The 22,637-nt window shown below is 42.6% G+C and overlaps 1 protein-coding gene across 1 annotated transcript in view; it reads left to right on the top strand.

The window, feature by feature from the left end:
* BRF1 (BRF1 RNA polymerase III transcription initiation factor subunit) overlaps positions 1 to 22,637 on the top strand; it is a 178,640-nt gene that overhangs the window by 85,482 nt on the left and 70,521 nt on the right. The window contains exons 6-11 of the mRNA XM_009644854.2: positions 2,462 to 2,611; positions 4,214 to 4,307; positions 14,060 to 14,186; positions 15,723 to 15,762; positions 15,852 to 15,944; positions 16,628 to 16,906. Coding sequence (XP_009643149.1) covers positions 2,462 to 2,611; positions 4,214 to 4,307; positions 14,060 to 14,186; positions 15,723 to 15,762; positions 15,852 to 15,944; positions 16,628 to 16,906 — 783 coding nt within the window. The remainder of the gene's footprint in view (positions 1 to 2,461; positions 2,612 to 4,213; positions 4,308 to 14,059; positions 14,187 to 15,722; positions 15,763 to 15,851; positions 15,945 to 16,627; positions 16,907 to 22,637) is intronic.

The following is a 22,637-nucleotide window of genomic DNA, read 5'->3' as shown; positions in this document are numbered from 1 at the left end:
GGGAGCACGGCTCCGGCTCCCCTCCGCCGCCCTGCCGCCCCGGGTACCTGTTTTGGTGGGGAAGCCACTCAAGATTAAGCAGTTTCCTAGGAGTTCTTCTATATTCCTGTTAATAACCGTAGGGTCTTGGTGCTTCCAAAAGTCTGAGTCCCAAGTCGCCACTGGGATGGGGAGAGAAAGAGAAGTCTTCAGCAGAACAGCCGCTTCTTTCTCTTAAAAAATAAAATAGCGTTTTTCTTGCTGTCTGCTTCACGGATGCTGCAGCCCGCGTTGAGGAAAGCCCACGGATTTTGCCCGAATTGGAACTTGCTCATGTGTAAGGGCTTTGGCCCCGGGGGCTCCCAGAGGGCAAAGGGGGCTTGCCTGGGAGCGGGGCACCCTTGGTGCTTGTTTTGTACATGTGGAAGGACTCAAGGCATTTGGGTTTTACAGCTTGTAAAAAAAAAAAGTGGTTTTTTTTTAAAATATTTGAATCCATGCGGCACATGTTTATGTTAACCTTGGCCCTGCATTTAATTTATATATTGGTAGTATTGCATTCTAGCCATTTATGGCCTCTTTAAGGCTTTTCACTTAAAACCGACCCGCATATTCATTTTCTGGCTGTTTGGTAGTTTCAGAATTTAAATTAACGATGTGCAGTGTTTTGTCAAATGACCCGTGGGCATGAATGCCGGCAGAAATGGCTGAACAGCTCCGATGTGTAAATGCTCCCGAAACTCAGCTCTGAAGAGAAAGCTGTGAATTGCCTCGATCTGCTCCGCTCCGGCGGCTGCAGGAGCTGAAGTTTGGCCCTCTCGGCATAAGAAGAACTGGGAAAGCAAACCAGGCATCACTTTGCAACATTGCACGCGTTTCTGTGGTGCGAAGAGCAAAGTTTAAATGTCTGTTGAACCCCAGGGGTTTTTTGTTGTTGTTGCTGCATTTTAGAATTGGTCATTGCTGTTGAGTACAGTTTTTTAAAACCACACTTGGAAATACAGAATAACTGCCCTTACTGATCATAGAATCATAGAATCGTTTAGGTTGGAAAAGACCTTTAAGATCATCAAGCCCAACTGTTAACCTAACCCTGACATCCCACCACTAAACCATGTCCCTAAGCACCTCATCTAGCCTTCCTTTAAATACCTCCAGGGATGGGGACTCGACCACCTCCCTGGGCAGCCCATTCCAGAGTCTGATAAACCTTTCATTGAAAGAATTTTTCCTAATGTCTAACCTAAACTTGCCCTGGTGCAACTTCAGACCATTTCCCCTCATCCCATCACCCGTTACCAGGGAGAAGAGGCCGACCCCCACCTCCCTACAGCCTTGTTTGGAAGATTTTGCTTGAAAAATGCTTTCATTTAAATGCTTCTGCAGGGCTGACAGGCGTAATCACCTACGGCGTGATCTTGGTAATTATGGATAGCAACAGGGCATCATTGCTAGAACTTGGTGCTAAATGAAATTGTTTTGATTAATTGTAAATCCGTAAGATTGTTCCAGTGTTTTGAGCTGAATTTTCATCTTTATCACATAAGTGCCCACACAGGGGATCAGCTAAGGAAATTGCGTTGAGACTAATAGTTAACAATTTACCGTACATCGTGGATTTTCGGTCAAGTGATAAAAGGCTGTCAGGAAATGAGAAACTGATACCTCAAATAAGAGTAAACATGTGTTAAGTGTAGCTTTTACAAGATTGTTTGATTATAAATTGGCTTAAGCAAAGCACGATCTGCGCTGACGTATTTTGGTTAGTTTGAAGCTGATAACACCAACGCTTGAAATAAGTTTGTACATCTGGAGGCAGATCCGTGGCTGATGTAAATTGTCATAGCGCTGTTGACATTAAGTGGGTTCCAGCAATTTATGCTGATGGAGAGTATGCCTCAGTATCTGTAATAAACGGCATTTTGTATTGGTGGATTATGCGTCTGCCAAGGAGCTGGATTTAACTTTGAAGGTGTCAACAGACTTTTGTTAGGGACATGGCATTTTAAGCAAATTAATTTTTTTTGAAGCTTTGGTTCTAGGTAGGTGTGAGACGAGACATGCAAGTTAGCTTACTTGTTACTTTGCAGGAGAAGTTTGGGGCCTAAGTTCTGTCCTCATTCTGCAAAAGCTTTTGCAAACGCTTAGCTTGGTACGCAATTTCACCGATACCAGTGATGCTGCTCACATGTCGGTGTCAGCATCTGCAGCCTTGGACACTGAACAGTGTGTCAGGAAAACTTTGTGCAGTGCTTTATAGGTCTCTTGTCTGTGTAGCAAGAAAGGATTTTGGTTTAGCTTAAATAAAAAGGTGCTTCTAAGGCTTAGTGATCAGAGGATCTGGCCCGGCAGCAGAGTCCTTGTTATTTGCTGAGATGTGAAGCAAGCCAACCGCGACAACCCCGCAGTACCGCTGCTTAAGTACCACATTTCCTAAATCAAAGGTTAGGATTAGAAATAATTGTATTACTTTCTGTTGCAGATCCGTGTTTATATATTCCTCGTTTTGCACACATGCTTGAGTTTGGGGATAAGAACCACGAAGTGTCCATGACGGCTCTCAGGCTGTTGCAGAGGATGAAGCGGGACTGGATGCACACCGGCCGCCGGCCCTCCGGGCTCTGCGGAGCAGGTATGTCAGGCGCTGGGTGTATCGCTTGCCCCGCAGCCAGGTTGGATGGGAGAGTCTGGGACTTGGGAACAGATGAGGACTTTCTCATTTCCGCAGTGATGCTGTGTTCCCTGGGTTTTGTGCTGTTGGGCACCTATGGATTGTATAGATTTTCATCTAAATAGTTCCTGAAACTCTTGCCCTCGCTCCCATGTTACTTGCTCAGATCCTTTGTATCTTGTGTTCTGGATTTTTTAATCTCCTTTCTGGTACTGTTCTCGCCCCCACTCTCTGCAAGCTCTAGCTGCTAAAAGTTTTTGGGTTTTTTTGTCAGCTAAAATGACACCATTAGTGCAAGCACTTTGATTTGTGTCGTAAGACAGAGTCTTATGCAAGAAATGCCCTCTTTGACCTGTTCTGTGAAATCATTTTCCTCTCCTTCTTCATCTTTTTCCAAGATCCATTGCTGTCATGATGCTTGCAAAAAGCCTACCGGTTTGGGAGGGCTAGGTTAAAAGGTAGTCAGCACCAGCCCGTGAGGGCAGAGTAATGAAGAGTGTAGATAGTCATAGGGTTCACATAAGTGTTTTATTTTATTTGAAAGATCTCACATGTGCATGCTGGAATGAGAAATAGCGCTCAAACCTTAGGGAACCCAGGACTACGCAACCTTTTTGAAATTTCTAGCCTCTTTGTTAGTGGTACTTGCTTATTGCACATTGCTAAAAAATTGAGTGTAGGTTCTACGGGAGACCAGCCTGGTCTTTGATTTGCTGCGTAGATATATCCACACCAGCAAGGAATTTGATTCACCAGATATGGATCAATAGATTGAAGCAGGTGGTGCTGAGTCCCCTACATCCACCCACGCAATAAGCAGTTCACGTGGTGTGCTGTGGACTGGGTTTAGTTTGGTTCCCTGGCCTAAATGTCTGTGCCGTAATGTTATTCGAAGGACCAGTTCTTAGTTCAGCCCCCAGTGTTCCCATGAGGAACTGGAGCGCTTTAAGCCCATACCTGAAGTGGAGCTCTAGTTTAATTTCCTCTGAAAGGAATCACTTTTTCATGCTTAAAACTGTTCTGCGTGCAGGGCTGCTGCACTGAATCAACATGCCAATGTAAACACAGCCCGTACGAGCTATCTAGCATAGAGGGTCTTGCAGGAGAGCACTTGGGCACTAGGAAGGCAGTGATAGTGGTGACAGCAGTGAGGATAACAGCTTAAGTGGGTTCAGTGTTTCACTGCTGGCTTCCGGAAGAGTTAACTGGAGATCCTTTTATTCAGGACCAGTAAATGCTGCTAAAAAGATGGTAACTTTGAAAATAGGTGAACAATGAGATGTTCTTGCGCTGTATTTCAGTAGCTGACCATGGTTTCCCAAAGGCTAAAGTATAGAATTTTTCAGGGTGCAGTTTGAAATCAGCTTAATTTTACTGGGTAGGAAGCAAAGTTTGCAAAGTCAACTCAATCACCTGTATTCAGGGACACGGCTGAGCATAAGCATTTACAGCTCTTTAGCTGAAGGCAGGGGCAAAGAGAGGGTATAGTTATCTGACTGTTTTCTGCTTTTCTTCAGGAAATTTTCATCTTTTTGACATTGACTTTTTCTGCTTATTCTCTAGCTCTGCTAGTGGCAGCAAGAATGCATGATTTCCGACGTACTGTTAAAGAGGTCATCAGGGTGGTCAAGGTTTGTGAGTCTACATTAAGGAAAAGGTCAGTGCAGTTTTATTGCTTTTATCTTCCGTTTACAATACTGAAAAGTGGTGTAGTCTAAAATGAATGTGTATCAGAGAAAACCAGGTTCTTTTCCTTTTCAGAAGTGCCAAGAATAAAACAAGTACAACATGTTTTAGCTGGTCATTTTTAAGGACTAGCACCTGCCTCTTATGTAAGGCCTCAAATGCGTAGCAAAGATAGCAAAGATGGTAAGGAGCACTGTGCCCATGTAACAGGTGAAGAGTTGAAGGCAAAAAAACGTTGGGTCAGAAATGTTAACAGTGTTGTCATGTCCTCAGAAGAAATGATTGATTCTCAAAGCTGAGGATGTACTGTGGGATTTTTTTTTTTTCATTAATCCAGAATACAGTGCTGAAAAGTCTTGTCCTTTAGTTGTTATTGAACAGAACTCTTCAAAATATTTTGCTGGAATGTTCATTTTTGATAGTGTTGCATTGCTAATAAATAGGAGACAGCACAGTGAGTCTAATGATAAGTTCACTGAAGGGGTCAGAAGTCGAATTGCCAGCAGAACCAGAGCCTGAAAGTGGGAATTTCCCAAGTACCTTTGGCATGTTGTTTGGGTTTTTTTTAAGATCTAATAGCATTTTCCATGTTTTGATGAAGTAAGCAGTCACCCAGTTTCCCTCATTTTAGTTATGAAAAGTTGTAACATTTTCTTTCCCCGTAGGTTCAGTAAAAAATGGCCTAACTGTGAAATACCATGCTTTCTGTTACCCCCAGTTGGAAACTTTTGTACCACCAATAAATTTGGAAGTTTGTTCTACCAAGATTTGTCTTTAGAAAGATCCCCTGGTGTCTCTCTCTTCTTCTCGCTGAGACCAGCTTAAGCATATCCAACTGAGTCTAATACTTGTTAATAATATTCACTTCTTAATTTTAAAATATGTTTTTGCCCCAGATCTTTGTTTGTGGAACAGGAATGATGCTATTTCCCTACTATGCATGGGTGGTATAGGGATTAATTTGAAGTGTTTCAAGTGCTTTAAGGTACTACAACGATAAGGACGGAGCAGTACAAACGCCACTTTTTTTCTCTGGTCAACAGGTCATGTGTTTTAATGTGCGTTTTATATGACTAATGATCGATGCACCCACAATCTACTTTAAGATGCCTTAGTTAAATAGTTAAAAGAGTTTTTTCTCACTAAGAAAATAAGCATAATAAATTAGAGTTGGAAGGGAAATTAATTTGAGCAATTGTTTCAAGCGAAGAAATCTTACTTCAAAATTCATGCTTTGAAATGTTTACTCAAGTCCCACACATCAACTAAAATGACAGCGTTATTTACTTTGACAGGGTAAACGTGACAGCTGAATTATTTTCAGGCAGCTATAATTACAACTGTATTTATCACGAATCTATAAATTTGATTGATGTTTTTCAAATAAGAGCACATTATATAGTATTTAACGAAGGCAAATAAAAAAAATACTTCTGAATAACTCTCTCTGCACTCCACTTTTTTTTCTCTTTTGAGAATTCCTCTCAAAATGCCATCAGGTAGAAGTTGTCTAAATTAATAAGCACTTGTTTTCATGTTCTTAAAAATTTCTTTGCTTCTCAGTTTGATGTACAGTTTCATTTCCTTTTAATTACTGCTGTAGTACTCTGGTTTGTAAAGAGCTACTGCTACTTTGTGTGTCGTGAAGGTGTTGAGCGTGGTTGGGTGAACGCTCATTAATGGGCGGCGCTGGACGCTACGCTCGCTGCTGATGGCTTTGCCCTGACAGCTCTTGAAGTGAAACCAAACGGGAGTGCAGATTGTGCTGAAACGCCCAACCTGCAGGTTCTGCTGTATGGTTTGATTTAGCCCCCAGTTGGCTACACGGCTCCTGGGGGAGCACAGACCATCAGAAGCTGGATTTGCTTTTGGTGACGATGGATTTCCGTTGCAGAAGTCTGCAAGGGAAGGGTTGCACTGACACAAGACGCCTTCTCCTCTTGCCCTGCGGAGGCAGCCCGGCAGCCTGGGGGGGCCAGGGCTGTCTTGATCAGCGGCTTGGCTGAGGGTGCGGGAGCGATGCTTTCCTGTTTCAGGAAGACCCTCAGGAAGGGGCGGCAGCCCTTCCCCAAGATGGGCACTATCTCTGGTCCTGTGCAGCTGATGTGAGTGTGTAAAAGGGGATTAGCTCACCCCGTTGCCCATCAGCTGGAGAACACCAAGCCCTACATGCCTGTAGGCTATCACCTCTTCCACCACATGCACAAGAGGAGTAGCTCTTAGGAGGAGGTTCACAAAAATGTGACGTTCCTTCAGGTCATAAAAATGAATGACCTGATCATAAAGGGAATCTCTGTTGGAAGGAAAAAGTGACAAAAGCCTGGCTCATGAACCCTGTCACTCATCTTCAAAGCAGGGGTTCTTAATTTGACCATCTGGCTAAAACTCATGGGTGTTTATTTTTAGTATGCATGGGGTTTTGGTAGGATCTTGGTAAGAAAACTCTGTAGTTACTTCACTGGGCCTTCTAGCACACAATTTTGAAGCACACAATTAAAATGTAGAGCTTGTTACTGTTGTTGAAAGCGAACATATTAAATATTAATAAATGCACTGATAATTCTATCTCATTTCCAGTCTAATTGAAATGATATTAACTTATATATCACTTTATATATTCAAAGTACTGTACAAATATTAACTAATTAGTCAAATTATTATTTTCTGCGTAATCATCTGTGGAGATAGCAGAAATTAACTTTTAATAAACCCAACCCTTTTATTTAGTTTAATCCTCACATTTGTGCTTGTGTTCAATGCACCTGTCTTTGCTGCTGCCTTTTTAACCTTTACATACTCTGCCCCTTCATCTGTTTATTCACCTATTGCGTATTTTCTCTGCATACTAAATTCTCTTATCTGCAGTGAGAATAATTTTTGTGATATTTGTCCATTGTGCATTATCTAATACTGTGCGGCCCTTACGCCTGTTTGAAGATCTTAGGCACTTCTTCAATAGAAATAAAAAAAAAAATCAGCTTATCTTTGTTAACACTTGCATTTTACTTCTTTGGCTTACTCTCTTTATCTTTAAATTGAGCTGCCTTTTACATAATAAAATATTTCTTCTCAGTTCCATAAAGTACTATCTGTTAAAAAACCTATTTGTGAGGAACTTCAGAAGAAGTAAAGCTTCATTTAGAAGGAATTGGAGTGAAAGGCCAGAACGCATTTAAAGCACCCATTTTTGAGGTGAATGTTTTTTCTCACAGCATTTTTGGGGAAGGAAGACAAGACTTGTTATGAAGGAACTCCATTTACCAGGCTGGGTGGAGGTGCCTCAGGGACTTTCATTTGCTCATATCCTGGGGACCCAGCTACAGCTCCTTCAATGACTGCGTTGGTAATTTTCTGGAAAAATTAAAGATTCATGCACAGAGATAAATGTATTGCCTGCAGCTTTTCTTATTTTCATTTCTGCAATATATAGCTCACATAAACTTCATGTCCAGGCTCCCAGTGCAGTCTCAAGCCGGGTAGGCTCCTTGCGAGCGCAGGCAAGGTGAGGAGCAGTCGATACCTGAGTCCAGAGTCAGGGTAACAGGGACGCTTGGGGCTGTAGGTTTTCTAAAACACCAAAGCCAAGTCAAGGCCAGGACTGAAGGGAGAGGTGTGAAGTCTGTGTTTGGCTGTGTTCCAAGTAAAGCCGTGCTAAAATCCTGTGAAAGGTATCTGATGAATTAAAGTAAGAGCTGCTTACCTAAGGTATTTGAGTACGGAGAAAGGTAGAGGATGCTCAGTACGTCAGGGTTGTGTAAGTGCTCTTGGTGGAAGTGTGGTACGGGGAGGAGGTTTCAGAAAACTGGGCAAGTTACTTCGTGGTGGTGTCCACTCTGATCTCAGGTCAGCGGCCCTGAGCTCCTCCGCTGGCCACTGTTGTGATAAGCTGAGAAAGTAAATTGAGAAATATTTTATGTCGCCAGTTAAATACTTTCAAATGGCCTATAGATGATTTCTAGAAATCTTTCTAGCATGGCGAGTAAATACAGCTTGATCCACGCGGGTTGGTATTGCGTACCTTTCTAAGTTGGATTGCCTGTTTTAATGAAAAAACGTTTTATTTTTGAGGAATCCAATTTCACAGGTGATGTTCCTTTTTATAAACCCAGCTTCTACACAGCTAGTAAGCTAATACATACATTAGATTCCTAATATATTTAAGTACTTCATACTTACTTAAAAAATGTAATTTCAAAATTATTTGGTGTCTGTTACTTTTGCTACAATAATTAACTTATTAGCACTAACTCGGGCTCAGACCTTGTAAACAGTTTTCTCTCTGACTTTTCCTTATCTGAGCGGCTGTTAAGAAATGAAGCAGGGCACTATTTTTCTTTTCTAGGAGATCATAGAGTGGTTTTGACAGACCTCAGTGGAGGAACTGTGCTAATGAAACAAAAGTTTACGGAATGCTAAAGCATTTTGGTCCATTAGCGGGGAGCAAGAACAAAAAATTCTGGGTGGTTTAGAGTGGTGGACTTTTGGGATGGCCAGGGAGATCTGCTGATGGATTATCAGTGGGCTATCCCTGTGTACAAGTTAACCTGAATTAACTGCAGAATCAGGGCTTTAAAATCTATGCTAATGAATTTGTGATAGCTTTAAATCTCTGCTTTGGTGTGAGCAAGTAAAAGCAACTCATTCTAAAGGGTGCTTTTATTTAGTACAATAAATCTTTCAAGGTACCCATTCTTTAATACTTATAAAAATGACAGAGAGTTGCCAGCAAATGAGCACCGTAAGTTACCAGTCACCAGTTAATTTGCAGTAAATGACTGTGAATGCTCTCAGTCCATCTCAAAAAGAGGTGAAATGTGTTAATGCAGTACACCGTGGAAGTTGTTTAAGTGAAAATATTTCTCTTTACAGTTGCACTGGGCTGGGAACACAGGCAGGCTAATTTAGCACAGCTCAGGTGATAAGTTGTAAGTTGTAAAGCTGCGGTAACTGGATCGCCTCTAATTTTGTCCTTACCTTTAGTAATGAGATATTCATTCATGCAGGCTTTAAAAATGCCTTTTTTATATTGCTGCAAGTACATGTAAAATTATATATATGTACAATGATTACATATAAGGAGATTACGCTTCTCCTTATTTATGTACTGGTGGATACTGGAAAACTTTTTTTTATATCATGTAGGACGCATTTAATAACTATTTCTGATCCATGTTCTCTATTAAGTATCACTTTCAGGGTATGTGTTTGCATACTTCCATAAGTAGTTCATGCATAAACATTGTATGGCTTGGAAGAAAATGAGAGAAGAATGATGCAATAGACTGTTAAATTTGTAGTATAAAAATAGTGCTGGTTTGCCACATCGGTGCAAATTCTGAACTTCTCTCCTATGAGTGAGTGCACAGGCTTAGAGTGGTAGGCAGCACCGGTGAATGTTAAGTTAAAACAGCAGGGATGTAGTGCAGTATTGCGGTGCTCCACTAAGATACAAAGGTAAATCCCTTGCTTTGCCAGAGTCTGCAAATGTTGGAGTTGTCAAATCAGCTGCTCTATTACCAGAATATCTGTAATTGATATGACAGTTAAGATTATGTAGATGTCATGTAAGTTATTACTCAGAGTTTTAATTATATTGTTAATTTGGGAAAAGTCAGGGGAATTACCACCACCAGCTTATCTTGCAATAAAGTTTTTTTCATGTATTTCTGCTAAGCATATGCCTATATTCAGCTTAGTATTTTTTTTAATTCATTAATAAAATATTTTAAGTGCTCTAAAAAGACCTCACACAACAGGTAACCTAAAGGCTGGCTGGTCAGGCTAAGTTTCACATTCACTCTTTAAAAAACCCAATTGTCTCTGAAGTTATAATTTGTTTGCCTTTCTGTATAGAGGTCCAGCACAAGAAACCTCTACTTTATGCTGCCTGCTTTCTAGAGCTAGGTGCGGAGTGTGTATACGTAGGAGGACACCATGGCTCTTCCTAAATGGTCTCTGCTTAGAAGTCCCTCTTGGGCTTTGAACTTGGACTCCTGAAGCATTTGTGAGCTGGACTCCAGAAGACCTTGTTCTTTTACGTGCTTTGTCACACCTCACCACCACAGAATTTCAATTAAACATTAAAGCCGAGCAGCCAGCTGCACACAGGAGTCTTTTTTTTAACTTAGCTGTAGACTGGATTCATAAGTCTTCGCTGGACGGTGTCCCCGAAACAAAACAAAGTGTAAAAAACATTGCTTGCAACTTCAAAACGACTGACCCATTTTCCCTTATTGGGAGCTAAATTAAGTGTGAACAGAACAGTTTTAGTGTTTTGTGCACAAAAGTTCTTTATCAGAAGATGAGGTGTGGTTTTGTCCATAAACGGATGGAACAAAAGCCGTGGAAATGTTTCTTTGAAAAAAAGGGTTGGGGTTACGGGCAGATGACACCAAGCTCTGGAAAAACTTTTCTCCCAAAGGAATTTGTTTAAGAGAGTTTGCTGTGAGAAACTGTAAGAGGAGGGTTTATACTGGAAGTTGAATCTTAGCCTGAGCTGTAGTGGTTGCCTCTGCTTTGACTATAAATAGAAAATACTTGTCTGCCAAATTTCAATTTTTAGAGCCCTTTTGAATCCTTGCCAAGGAAATAATATCTTAATTTGTATATCTGTTTATTTTCCTCCTTCTGTGCATAACTTGAAATGGCAAATCTTATTAGATTTTTTAATTAACAAAAGTGCAAAATCAACTTGGATATCATTTTTATGTGGAACTTAAAAAATAGCCCGTGGCTATTTTTTTTTTTTTTCATGAGGGCACTCCCTCGCCCCTGAAATTATTGTGCTTATAATTAAGGTTGCGTCAGTTTTTCTTAGATGCCAAACTGATGTTACCTTGTTTCATGCTGTGTAGACGGCTGCGTGCATCAGTTTGTTGCCTTGGTGGCATGTGTCCAAACACTGGATAAAATTAAAGAAATGTTTAAAAATATGTAGACAGGATATCAGCCAATGTAAAATGTTGAGGCAGGCAAGTGGTTGGCAAATGCAGGTATTTCTTTATATCAAGTTAAAGGAGAAAATGTTGAGTGAACAGCTCTCTCTCCCACAGAGATGATGCTTGAGCTGTGATCCTGACCATCAGGGATGGTTCTCCATTTCAGGAGGAAGGCTAGGGCCTTGTGGTTAAGAACGGCGAGAGGTGAAGAAATAATGTGCCGCTTGCCACCGTCGCACTGACAACCCTTGCCGCTGGGTGGTCAGCCCTCACCCTGTTTGGGTTGGATCAGACTGAGGAAGAGGAGAGCAAGGGCATGGGAGTGGGCGCTGGTGGCCGGGTCAGATGGTCGAACCATGCTGTGCTGTGGATTCGAGCTCCTTGTCAGCACCATCAGCAAACAGGCCGTAGCTCTGCCCTGTCCCAGTGCAGATGCTCTGGAGGTCCTGGGAGAGACCTGTGCTGCCGTTCCAGCTTGGGGCTGAAGCTGGTGCTTGAGCCGAAGCTCGTGCCAGCTGCTGGCACGTTGGCTCGCCCGTGGGCTAACGTCTGATGGGTGCGGGGTACGTGACGTGAGTCACACGACACGGTGGACAAGGAGAGGGACAGATGGAGCCTCAGGTGTCTGCCAGGGGACATGCACCGGGTTAAGTGCTGAAACCCAAGCATGGTCACCTTGTCCCCAACCTTGCTTCATGAGCAACTGGTTTTGCTACTGGTGTTTTCTACGTTGCTCTGCATGCCTGGAGGTGTTGCTGTTTTGGCTGGGCTCTGGGTCTGGCTGCTCATCTCAAACTTGGAGCAAGTGTGGGGTAAACAAACTGGGTGTCCTTGCCAAAGTGCGTGTTGGCTTTTTACAGTGGGAGGAGAGTAAGATTTTAACTAGGTGAGGCTGGTTGGGAGGAAAAGTCTTGCTGAAGTGGAATTACCTGTGAGTGCATGATTCATATGGGGAGAGATGGATGACTGTAATTTAATGATGGTGGCTGGGAAGATCCGTGCTCCTGAAGTGATGCATGGATTTGCCATTAAATGAATCCTGAATTAAAATAATAATAACAATGCCTAGCCAGGGTTTTCCTCTAGCCTGATAGATGAGGCTCCCTCCTGGAAGGTGGGTAATGCACAATGGAAGCCTGTTAACGCTGAGAAAGATTTCTAGTCCTTTAATCAAAAGCTGGGTGCTGCTGCTGCCAACAGCATCCTCCTCTCCTTTCCAGTTCGATCTGAAAGAGAGGAGGAGGAGGGAGCTGGTCCCTGGTACTCTGAGGGAAAGTTTTGGGCTGTCAGGCACTCTCAGCTGGCTAATTTGGGACTTCATAGAGATGCCTGAACTCCAAAAGTGAGACTAGGTTTTCTTCTCCTCAGCAGCACTAATTCTGGCCGGCACAGCCATGCGTGGGCTCGGCGTGCTGCTTGCTGTTGGCTTTACGCAGAGCCGCCCGGCTCTCCCTGCGCCTTTCACGGCACGAGATGCCGCGCGTGGCCTGCGGGCTGGCCTCCGGGAGCAGGGTGCCTTTGTATGGGCTGCCTTGTCTTGCTTCTCGGTTTATAATAAAAGAAATACAGGTACCGATAAGGATATTGGGAGAGAGCGTGGCCCTGTGCTTTTGGCTTTGACCCTGGAGTTGGTTGGAAACTGGATTTCTGTCCTAGACAATATTCCTTCTTCAGAAGCAGTTTTGTTGCAATTAGAGGTAAAAGAGAAAACTACGGCTGCATTTTGGGGGGAGAAGTGGTGAAGGGTCCTGTGCTGGGAGTACTGAATCACCATTTTTAGTTTCCTAGCTTTGCAGATGGAAGCTGTTGTCAGCTTTGCTTCCTCTGGAAGATGGGAATATTCCAGTGAAGCAGCTGCAGACCCATCATTGCCATTTTCCCATGGAAAATGTTGATATTATTAAAAGGGCACTTTCTGTCACAAAAGCATTCTGCCAGACATTTCCTGACCTGGCTTTGTACTTAACCTTTTGCCTCGCTTTCTCCATCTGTAAAATGGATGTGCTCATTCTCAACCACCTGTATAAAATGCTGAAATTTGTGGATGAGGTTATGACTGTGGTCTCATTTAAGATTCAGTTCCTCTGAAGGATGCAGCTGCTTTCATGGCAGTTCTCCATGGAGCTAGTCCCATCTCTCACATAGGTAGGAACCTTAAAAATGCAAACATTAAACAAATACAAAGTACATTGTTGTAAAATTACATGCATTCATCTATTCCATCTGTGGAATGTGCAGTCGATCCCTTTATTTTACTACTGCTTCTGTGTCTCTTGGGAAGATCGCTTGTCCCTCTTCCAGTCTGCTGAAGATAAGTTACTTTAAAATTGCCTTTGCATAGATTAATCATGCTAACATATCAGGAATATTTTTGACCGTACTGCTAAACTACAAGGGCAGATATTTTAGTTTGGGAATCTGTTTTGTTGATGTGGTTGATAAGAAAAGCATCGAGACAGGAGGAAAGAGCTGCATTTCTTGTCTGAGTTTTGCCAGTCTGTATTTCATTGACCATAGTGGCTGTGGTATTTCTGTGCAGCCTTTGTTCATAAAAAAAAGTGTGTGTTACATGCTCTAATAAATCAAAAGCTAATTTGTGATACAAAAAGATACTTTCTTTGCAGCAGATGAAACAATTAGTATCACTTCAGTTTTAATGTATTCTGCGTTTGAGCCAGTTTCTGAAGATGACATGTTTATTCTGTAACTTAGCAGTTTGACAAATTTTGCTACTTTTAAAGAAGTTCTTAAAGTTGTTATGGTAATGTACTGTCTGCTTTGGTAGGTTGACAGAGTTTGAAGATACACCGACAAGTCAGCTGACCATAGATGAGTTTATGAAGATTGACTTAGAAGAAGAATGTGATCCTCCTTCGTTTACAGCTGGTCAAAAAAAATTGAAGATACAGCAGGTGAATTCTGAATCGGATGCTCTCTGAATTTCTGTCCTCTCTCCTCCCTCTGTATATTCCTTTTTGAATCACTTAATATTAAATCCTAACTGACCAGCCTTTGATAAGGGTTAGTTACATTCATGCTGAGGTTCTAAGAGAAGGGTGAGCATTAATGCATAGGATACCCATTAACTAAAGGGTATTTTTTTTTGTTCTACTGGCAAAAGGATAGCTTCCCAGTTCAAGAAAAAAAAAAAAAGACGTTTTTCTCCTATATAATTTTTGCTCCCTCCTCCAGAGAGACATGCTCTTTCAGATATGTAGCTTCAAATGTAGCTTTAGGCATCCCCTGATGAGGGATCGAAGTCTGTCTATGGTCTTAGCCAGCCGCTGCGGGAAGTAGAGAGTCCCTGCTCTTGTCAGCGCCGATCGGGACGTCTGGGTGCTCGAGTAAACGAGCGCCAGCTGAGCTTCCAGGTTCTGCAGGATGCCAATGTTTGGTGCTTAGCCCATGACTGCTGCATTGTAGATGAGGGCTCAGCACACCCTGCCCAGATGCTCCCCCATTTGCAAGCAGATGCAGTTATGCTAAGCACCGCTATCTCCTTTATGCTCGCTTTTCTGCTGCACCTGTCTTTCCCTTCTTGTGCCCCGACGTCAAATCGTTTTGTCCTTACAAAACTGAAGGCTCTCATGTCACAAGTTAAGCTGAGCTCGTGGCATGGAGGCTTTGAGTGTCTGTCCTAATGTCGGCACTTCTCTTTCATGGGCTGTATGCACTCTTCCACCCTGGCTAGCAAGGAGCAGGGTTGCAAAAGTGTAAGCTTTGTAACTGGATCAGAAATTGTGCAGGTACTTCAGGAGAAGTACCATTACATAAAAAAATTTTTTAAAACACATACAAAACCAAAAACCCAGTTGCTTTAATGAGACTGCTGGGTTTTTGTGTTGTACAGCACCTGCGTCCACCGAGGTTAGTTCTCATGTGGCTTAATTTCTTTACAAATCATGAACTAAAGCTGGCACCAGAGGAGAAGGTTTTACTACCATGATAGCCAAATCTTACATTTTTAGTTTTTCAGGGTTTTTTCGTTTTACCATTCTAAACATGCTATCATTTAAAGGTCTGCAGGTGTATTTGTGATGTTTTCAAGAGCCCGCCCGGTGCTGTAGGTCAGTACTTCACTGCTCTGTCGCCCATGTGCTGTGTCTGGCCTGGGCAGCGCAATTTCACCCCCATCCCTGTGCTGCTCACATCTACAGGCACGGTCATAGAGACTTGACTGCTGGAGAATGGGGCCTTTTATTTGCAGCATGCCAGAGCGAAGGCTCCTTTTGAGGTGTAGCAATGGGTGACAGAATGGTTGAAATCAGTCAGTATTTTGAAAGTTGTCTGTCTTATCTGTCTGATGCTATAAAGTAATTTGAGTTGGGCTTCAAAACCTGCTTATGGCTCTTAAAGCACCCTGTGATTCTGCATCTCTATATACAGTTCACAAACAGTACAAAGTTGGGTTTTTTTAGTAATTTCACGTTTGTTTATTTTCATTTCAGCTTGAGAAGGCGTTATCAAAAAAGCTGGAGGATTTTGAAGGTATGAGTTGTGTTTAGTGTAACATATCACTCATTTGTTCCAAATTACATCAGTGATTGCCGAGTTTTATTTTTGTTTCAACACCACAGGTGAAATATCGAGCTATCAAGATGAAATAGAGATTGAATTAGAAAACAGTAGACCAAAAGCAAAAGGCGTATTTGCAAATTTCACTAAAGATGGTAAGTCTATAAAGAGTTGTGACTACTTAAATAATAATGGATTCAGATCCTGCAGGCAGTCTTAAGTGCATGATTTGTTTGTGATAAATATGATCAAATACATGCCTGCATAGTACAAGATCTCTACTGCATTTGGGGTTCTCTCTGCCAATTACTTGGTTTAAGTATCAGTCTTCAACACAACTACATTGTTCATTACAGTGACAGTTCATTAATGATTTCAGTTGGTTTTCTTTCCTGGTGCAGTATAAGCTTGGCACTGGCACCTGAGAATGTTCCTTTTCATCTGAAGTGCAGTGGACCAATATCTAGACCCTTCTGTCACCGAATCCCCCAGTTGACTAAGCAATATGGAAGGGCTTTGTGCAGGCTGAATGGGGTATTTTTCATTTGTAATTATACCAGGAAGTAGCCGGCTTCTCTCGCAAAGCCCTTTTACCTGCCATAATTTAATAACACAATACTTCTATTTTAAATGATGACTGTATTCACAAAAATACATTTTAATAGCCAAGGTAATGAATTTGAAGAGCATCTGGAAACTCCATATATTCATACATTGTGTATTTCTTCTACAGATATTCTCTAAAGATTTTTATTATTTAAGTGAGTGCCTCTCTATTTATTTAGTTTCTATAACAGATGGTATGCAATGATCTGTTGGGGATTTTTTTCCCTTACAGATTCTATAGAAGATAATACTTCTAGCATACATGGAGAGGAGGAGGCAGAAGATGAGGAGCTGGAAGCAGCAGCTAATCACTTAAACAAGGACTTTTATAATGAACTTCAAGAGAAGGATAGTGTAAAAAAAAATGAAAATGGGGAGTGTAAAAATGGAAATGAAGCTCTTGTAGGACCACCTGCACTGGAATCCTTGCTCGGCCCGCTCCCCACTGCAGCTAGTCTTGGCATAACAGAGTCCATAAAAGAGTGCATATCCACTAAGGACCAAGAGCCTGGTGAGTAGGAGATCAATTCAGACTAGAAGCTGGACACATGCAGCCAGTTGTGCGTTTGCTGTGTAATTTCCATGTATCTTGATGGTTACTGTGATAGCAATTCCGTGAATCACTGTAACATCGAGGTACAGGAGCTCTGAGGCTGGATGAGACCAGTGGTCTTGGTTGTTGATGTTGGTCGTTGGCATCTGCTCCTCAGGAAGCTGCAGGAAAATCTGGAGTGCCTAATTATTTTCTGAAGCCTGAGAATGTGTATCTCTTAGTCAAGTAGGTTTTCAGTCATATGATAGCTGATGGGCATATTTCAAGCCATGCAGTCTCAATTAGGAAATTGGAGGAAGCAAATTCCTGTAAATATGACTGGGAATTAAAACCCAAGTATGAGAATTTTAGATCAAGGCAGACTTTCTCAGGAGACATTTTACTGGAGTCAAACATGATGCAGTCTGTCTCTCTGATTAAGAATCTTTGCAAATGACAAATATTTAATATGTTTGTAAGAGGAAATAACTGGTTGTGTGCTTTTTTCTTTGATACGGACTTCGGTGTGTGTTTTGGTAGTTTTGCTCAGTTTTTCTTAAAACACACAGCTCTGTCTGTATCCTATAGCTCTGTATAGTGCAGTGGGAGCGGGACTGATCAACCAAGGAGGCCAATTTGCCAGAGCCACTAAGGCAGACAGTAATGCAAACAGCCAGTCGTCCAGGCAGGTTTGCTCGCTTTCTCTTATGTGTGCTTGAGCTTTATGGAGATGGCCTTTTTAAAAATTCCTTTTGCATCCTAATGACTCCGACAACAGAACGTATCTGAAGGGCATTTTATTCTTTTCTTTATCAAAGTTAATTTTTCCATCGTAAGACACACCTGTCCGAGTCTGTTTTGTCAGCTTACTTGGGGGCTGATGCAGCAAATCATTTTGTAATCCAAACTGACATTTTGTTATCCAAACTGTTCTGATGCAAATTTCTATTCAACAGCACCTACTTATAATCAGGTACTCCCTGCCTCAGTAGAGGAACTGAATGCATTCAGATTCTTATTATGGTAGCGTTCACATCCCAGAAACATAGCAGGATGTTTGCATGTTTATATTTTGTACAAATGAAATCATATAGAAACAGTTGAGTGGTTTTGGTTTTGTTTTAATTATGATTAAGAAAATGGATGGCTCATGGCTCATCTTTCTCCTGGAAATCAGCAGTTCATGTCGAAGAGAGGTCAGTAATGGCTAGAAGCTGTTGTTGTCTGGCTAGCCAATGACCTGTAAAAATGTTCTCCCAGTGATGGACATTTCTCAGCTGGCATTGCTATTGACCGTTTTAATGGACAGGCTGAGGACTGAGTTTAAAGATGAAACTAAGCTGGTATAGCCAGGTACGTTGCTCTGAGTCGGGCTTCAGGCAGGTGGGCAGGAGAGCGCATGGCTGCTCATGCTATGGCTTGTCTGCATTTGCTGTTTGTTTTCTTTCAGAAGTGGAGGACCTGCCAAATGAACTGAATTTCAAAACCAAATAGGTTTCAGTATGTTCATTCTCTTTTAATTCTCATTCTCCTTTACTGCATCTGAGAAATCATTGCAGGTGTTTGAACAGGTACTTATTTTCTTAATGTGCTGTGAAGCTCATATGCTGAATTACTGTTTTGGTTGTGTTTTCTGGGTAGATCCTGCAGCAAACTTTTTTCTTTTCTTTTTTTTTTTTTTTTTGTAGTGACTCTGCTAATTTATTTTCATCATTTAAAAGTTTCATGTTAAGTCAGATTAACTTTGTCTGTGTCTGTACTGCAGGGTAGTCGTGCTGGGGTGCAGTTCCCAGCCTCCGAGCCCTTGCCATGTGGTACCTGTGTGGTGTGGGTGCATCATGTGCATCGTCCCCCTGAGAACCTGGTTTCCTTTGGGAAATCATCTGGATTCAGGAGCCCTGATATGTTTTGGGTGATCTGGAACCAGGTCTGGCAGATGGGCTGGGAGGTACACCCGGCCTGCAGTTGGCATGTTATTATGCAGAATAAAGAAAACTTGCTAAGTTGCCTCCTGTTGGTCACCTGTGCATCTTAGCTCTGAACCCCAAGGAAAAACAGTGTGGATGTTTCTGTCACCTTCAGGCAATGATGTCTTAAGTTCTGCCTCGTAGCTCTGACCTTGGTGCCAGGAAATGTTATGGAGCAGATCATCTTGAGTGCCATCACACAACCAGGTGATCAGGCCCAGTCAGCATGGGTTTATGAAAGGCAAGTCCTGCTTGACCAACCTGATCTCCTTCTGTGACAAGGTGACCCACTTCGTGGATGAGGGAAAGGCTGTGGATGTTGTCTACCTGGACTTTAGTAAAGCCCTTGACACTGTTTTCCACAGCATTCTCATGAAGAAACTGGCTGCTCACGGCTTGGGTGGGCATATGCTTCGCTGGGTAAAAAACTGGCTGGATGTCTGGGCCCAAAGAGTGATGGTGAATGATGTTAAATCCAGCTGGCAGCCAGTCACAAGTGGTGTTCCCCAGGGCTCAGTACTGGGGCCAGTTCTATTTAATATCTTTATCAATGATCTGGATGAGGGGATCGAGTGCTCCCTCTGTAAGTTTGTAGATGACACCAAGTTGGGCAGGAGTGTCGATCTGCTTGAGGGGAGGAAGGCTTTAAGTATTTAAAAGAAGTATAGATGTGGTGGGACAAGGTTTAGTGGTGGAATAGCAGTGCTAGGTTAATGGTTGGACTTGATGATCTTAAAGGTCTTTTCCAACCTAAATGATTCTATGGTTCTTTGACTCTATGAAATCTGGGAAATGTTTGTGCCTGGAGGTAGTATCTTCTTCTATCAGGCCAACTGGTACAATTGTTAAAATTAGACAGTTTTCAGGTTTCTGGGCCCTTCTTCAAGTCTGAAAAAGAAGCGGCAGTTTTCAAAACTAAATATAGGATGAGAGCAGTTGCTCAGAGTTTAATTTGAGATGGAACAATTATAGATCATCTTGAAACAAAAGTAGTTGGTACCTGTGGAGGGGGGAGGAAAAGATCATAAAATTTCCTGCATTTACCCTGTGTATTTGAATTTAGTGTAATTTATATTGTGAATCTCAGCTGGCCATAGGTTTGCTATGGTATTTCATGTTCCAACACCTAAGTCCATTGAAGAAGGGACATTGGTCATCATAACATTGCACCCTTAAGGTGACATTTTGGTCTTTCTCCACAGCTGTGTAAGTTATAAACCAGGAACCTTTCCCTCCCCTCAGCTCCCTCCAACCCTGAGTCATCTTCCACTGTGTGGACCATCTGGGTCAGGGTGGGCTGGAGACCTTAGGATGATTTTGTATCTCCTGCTGGGCTCCCCATGTTGTCGGAGGGATGTACCATGTCCAGTCAGTGCAGTCGTTGGAAATGGCATGCCTGGTGCTATGTGGCAAGGATTCCCAGCAAACCCTCACGGTGATAGAGTGCTTGGTTGGGCAGGTGGCTATGAAATAGGGCTCAGCAAGCAGGTGCAGTATGTGCAATGTTTGGCCTCCTTAAATGCAGGGTATCTCCTCTCCTCTCTGTAGTGATCTCTCTTCCTCAAAAAAACCCCTGCTGTAGGTACTTTCTACAAAGTCTTTTCATTTGGCTTTTGCATGTGGTAATTCAGTTTATAATTGCTATATCAGCTGCTTTGGGAAATCTTCCACCTTTGTGCTTTGGTGGCTGCAGCAACAGCAGAAGGTTTCTCACAAATTGCTTATGCAGATAAGACTTAGGTGCAGAGCCCAGGTATTACGAAAAATTTAGTGCATTTTTGCTCCACTTACAATTGGTATTTGAGCAGTGTGAGCTTGTCTATATGAATGTTTTATGGAAAGCATGGTATTTTAGCAAATTTGCATTACAAAGAGCGCATGTAAGGTACCAGGTTAATGAGTCTGAGGCAGTAAAGTGCTTAGAATAAACACTACATTTGACTGGTTTTTTTCCTACAAAGTGTATTTTAATTTGCAGAGACATTTAAGCTGAAATCTGTTTGCGTCTTTGCAAACTGCTTCTTTCTTATTCTTCATGATAGAAGTGCTTTCTAGTGAGAACTCTGTTTCAGAGGTGGAGATCAGGTAGATCGGTCTGTCCGTTTTCCTGGCCATGCACCATCCCAGCATCATCTCCGTGCTCTGCATGCTCTTTCTGATTCTGCAGCTCCTCAAAACAGGGCACCGTTTCCTTTAGGAGACTGCCACAGTCAAATACCATGGACTCCATTCTCAAGAAATACATTCTTTGGTGTAAAATTTCCCTTTGCAATTTATTTTTATGTCACTTTTATACCACTTCAAATGATTTATTTTCTTTCTTGGTGTTCCTGCCCTTCTGATGGTTGCTGGCTGTCACCAGCATGATGACATGACCACATGTCACGCTGCTAGGCTGTACAGCACCAGTTCATCTCTTCTTGCCACATAAATCAAAAGTCATAAACTTAATTTTGGCCAGGGCTAAAAGTGAGGAAGGTCTGATAATAACAGCGATAAAGGTAAAATGCAGGGTAGAAGTTACTGACTGACTTTATATACAACTTCTTCTTCATAATCTAGGTAGCGTTTGAGATGTTACTGAGTTTTTGTTTTGAATCAAAATTCACATGCAGTCATTTAGGGCAGTAGTTTCAAGTAATGTATGTGAAGTGGGTGGCAACACGCTCCTGCACGTCCTCATGAAAGCAAGCAGCTTTTGCAGTGAGAAATCACCGTGCATGTACCATCTTGTGCTTGGTTAGGCACCCAGCTAACTGCATTCGCTGCTAATTTCACAAAGAATACATGAGAAAGGTTTTGTGCTGGTTCATAATTAATAGTTTGCTCATTTATTGCTCCTTGTATTTATGCCTCCATTACTGCTGCAGGCATAATTTGACACAGGCTGAGGTCGAAAGATGTTGCCATTGATTTCCGTGGGTGTTAAAGACCCCATGCAGACAGCGTTCATTGATCGAATAGTTGTCGTCCCTGTGTACCAGCGCTTTCCAACTTCTTACTCGAGGAGGATGTGAAAAGTGGCTAAAGATGAAGTTATATGAGAGAGGGATGGGCTCATCCTCCAGGGTCTTGCTCCGTTCCTCCAGATTTCAGCCCCTCACCTTACCAACTCCCAGCTCCCACTTCATCCTGGCCCTGGGGCTTGCCTGATCCCTCCATGACCTGACTCAACTCCCTAACCTGGCGAGGAAGAATACACGCGAGCATGTTCCTGGCAAGGAAGAATACATGCAGGCGTGTTCCCCCACTTTTTTTTTTTGGCAGCAGCAGACGAGCAGTGCCGGCAGCACTGCGGGCAGGGAAGCTTGCAGAAACGTGACATTTCCAGCAGGGTCTGAGCCGCCATGGAAGGATGCTTTGCTCCCCACAGGCTGCAAACGGCTGGAGAACGTCTGTTGGCAGCGCGTGTGCCAGGGAGGGTTGTTCGCCCCATCCAGGAGCCCCAGCCCAGGTTGCTGTGTGGCAGGGCCAGGCTTACTGCTCTTGCCATTGCTGCTCCATCAACGGATGGGTGGTCACCTCCTCTGTGTGCTGCTTTCTTCTCCTCGCATCCTCCTTTCAGGGGATCAGGCCCAGTCGCAGGGGATCAGGCCCAGTCAGCATGGGTTCATAAAAGGCAGGTCTTGCCTAACCAACCTGATTTCCTTCTATGACCAGGTGACCCGCCTGGTAGATGAGGGAAAGGCTGTGGATGTTGTATACCTGGACTTCAGCAAAGCCTTCGACACAGTCTCCCATAG

Source organism: Egretta garzetta, unplaced genomic scaffold, assembly GCF_000687185.1.
Source record: "Egretta garzetta isolate BGI_Z169 unplaced genomic scaffold, ASM68718v1 scaffold508, whole genome shotgun sequence".
Lineage (NCBI taxonomy): Eukaryota > Metazoa > Chordata > Aves > Pelecaniformes > Ardeidae > Egretta > Egretta garzetta.
Note: the sequence above shows the minus strand (reverse complement) of the source record. Positions and strands in the feature narration are given on the sequence as shown.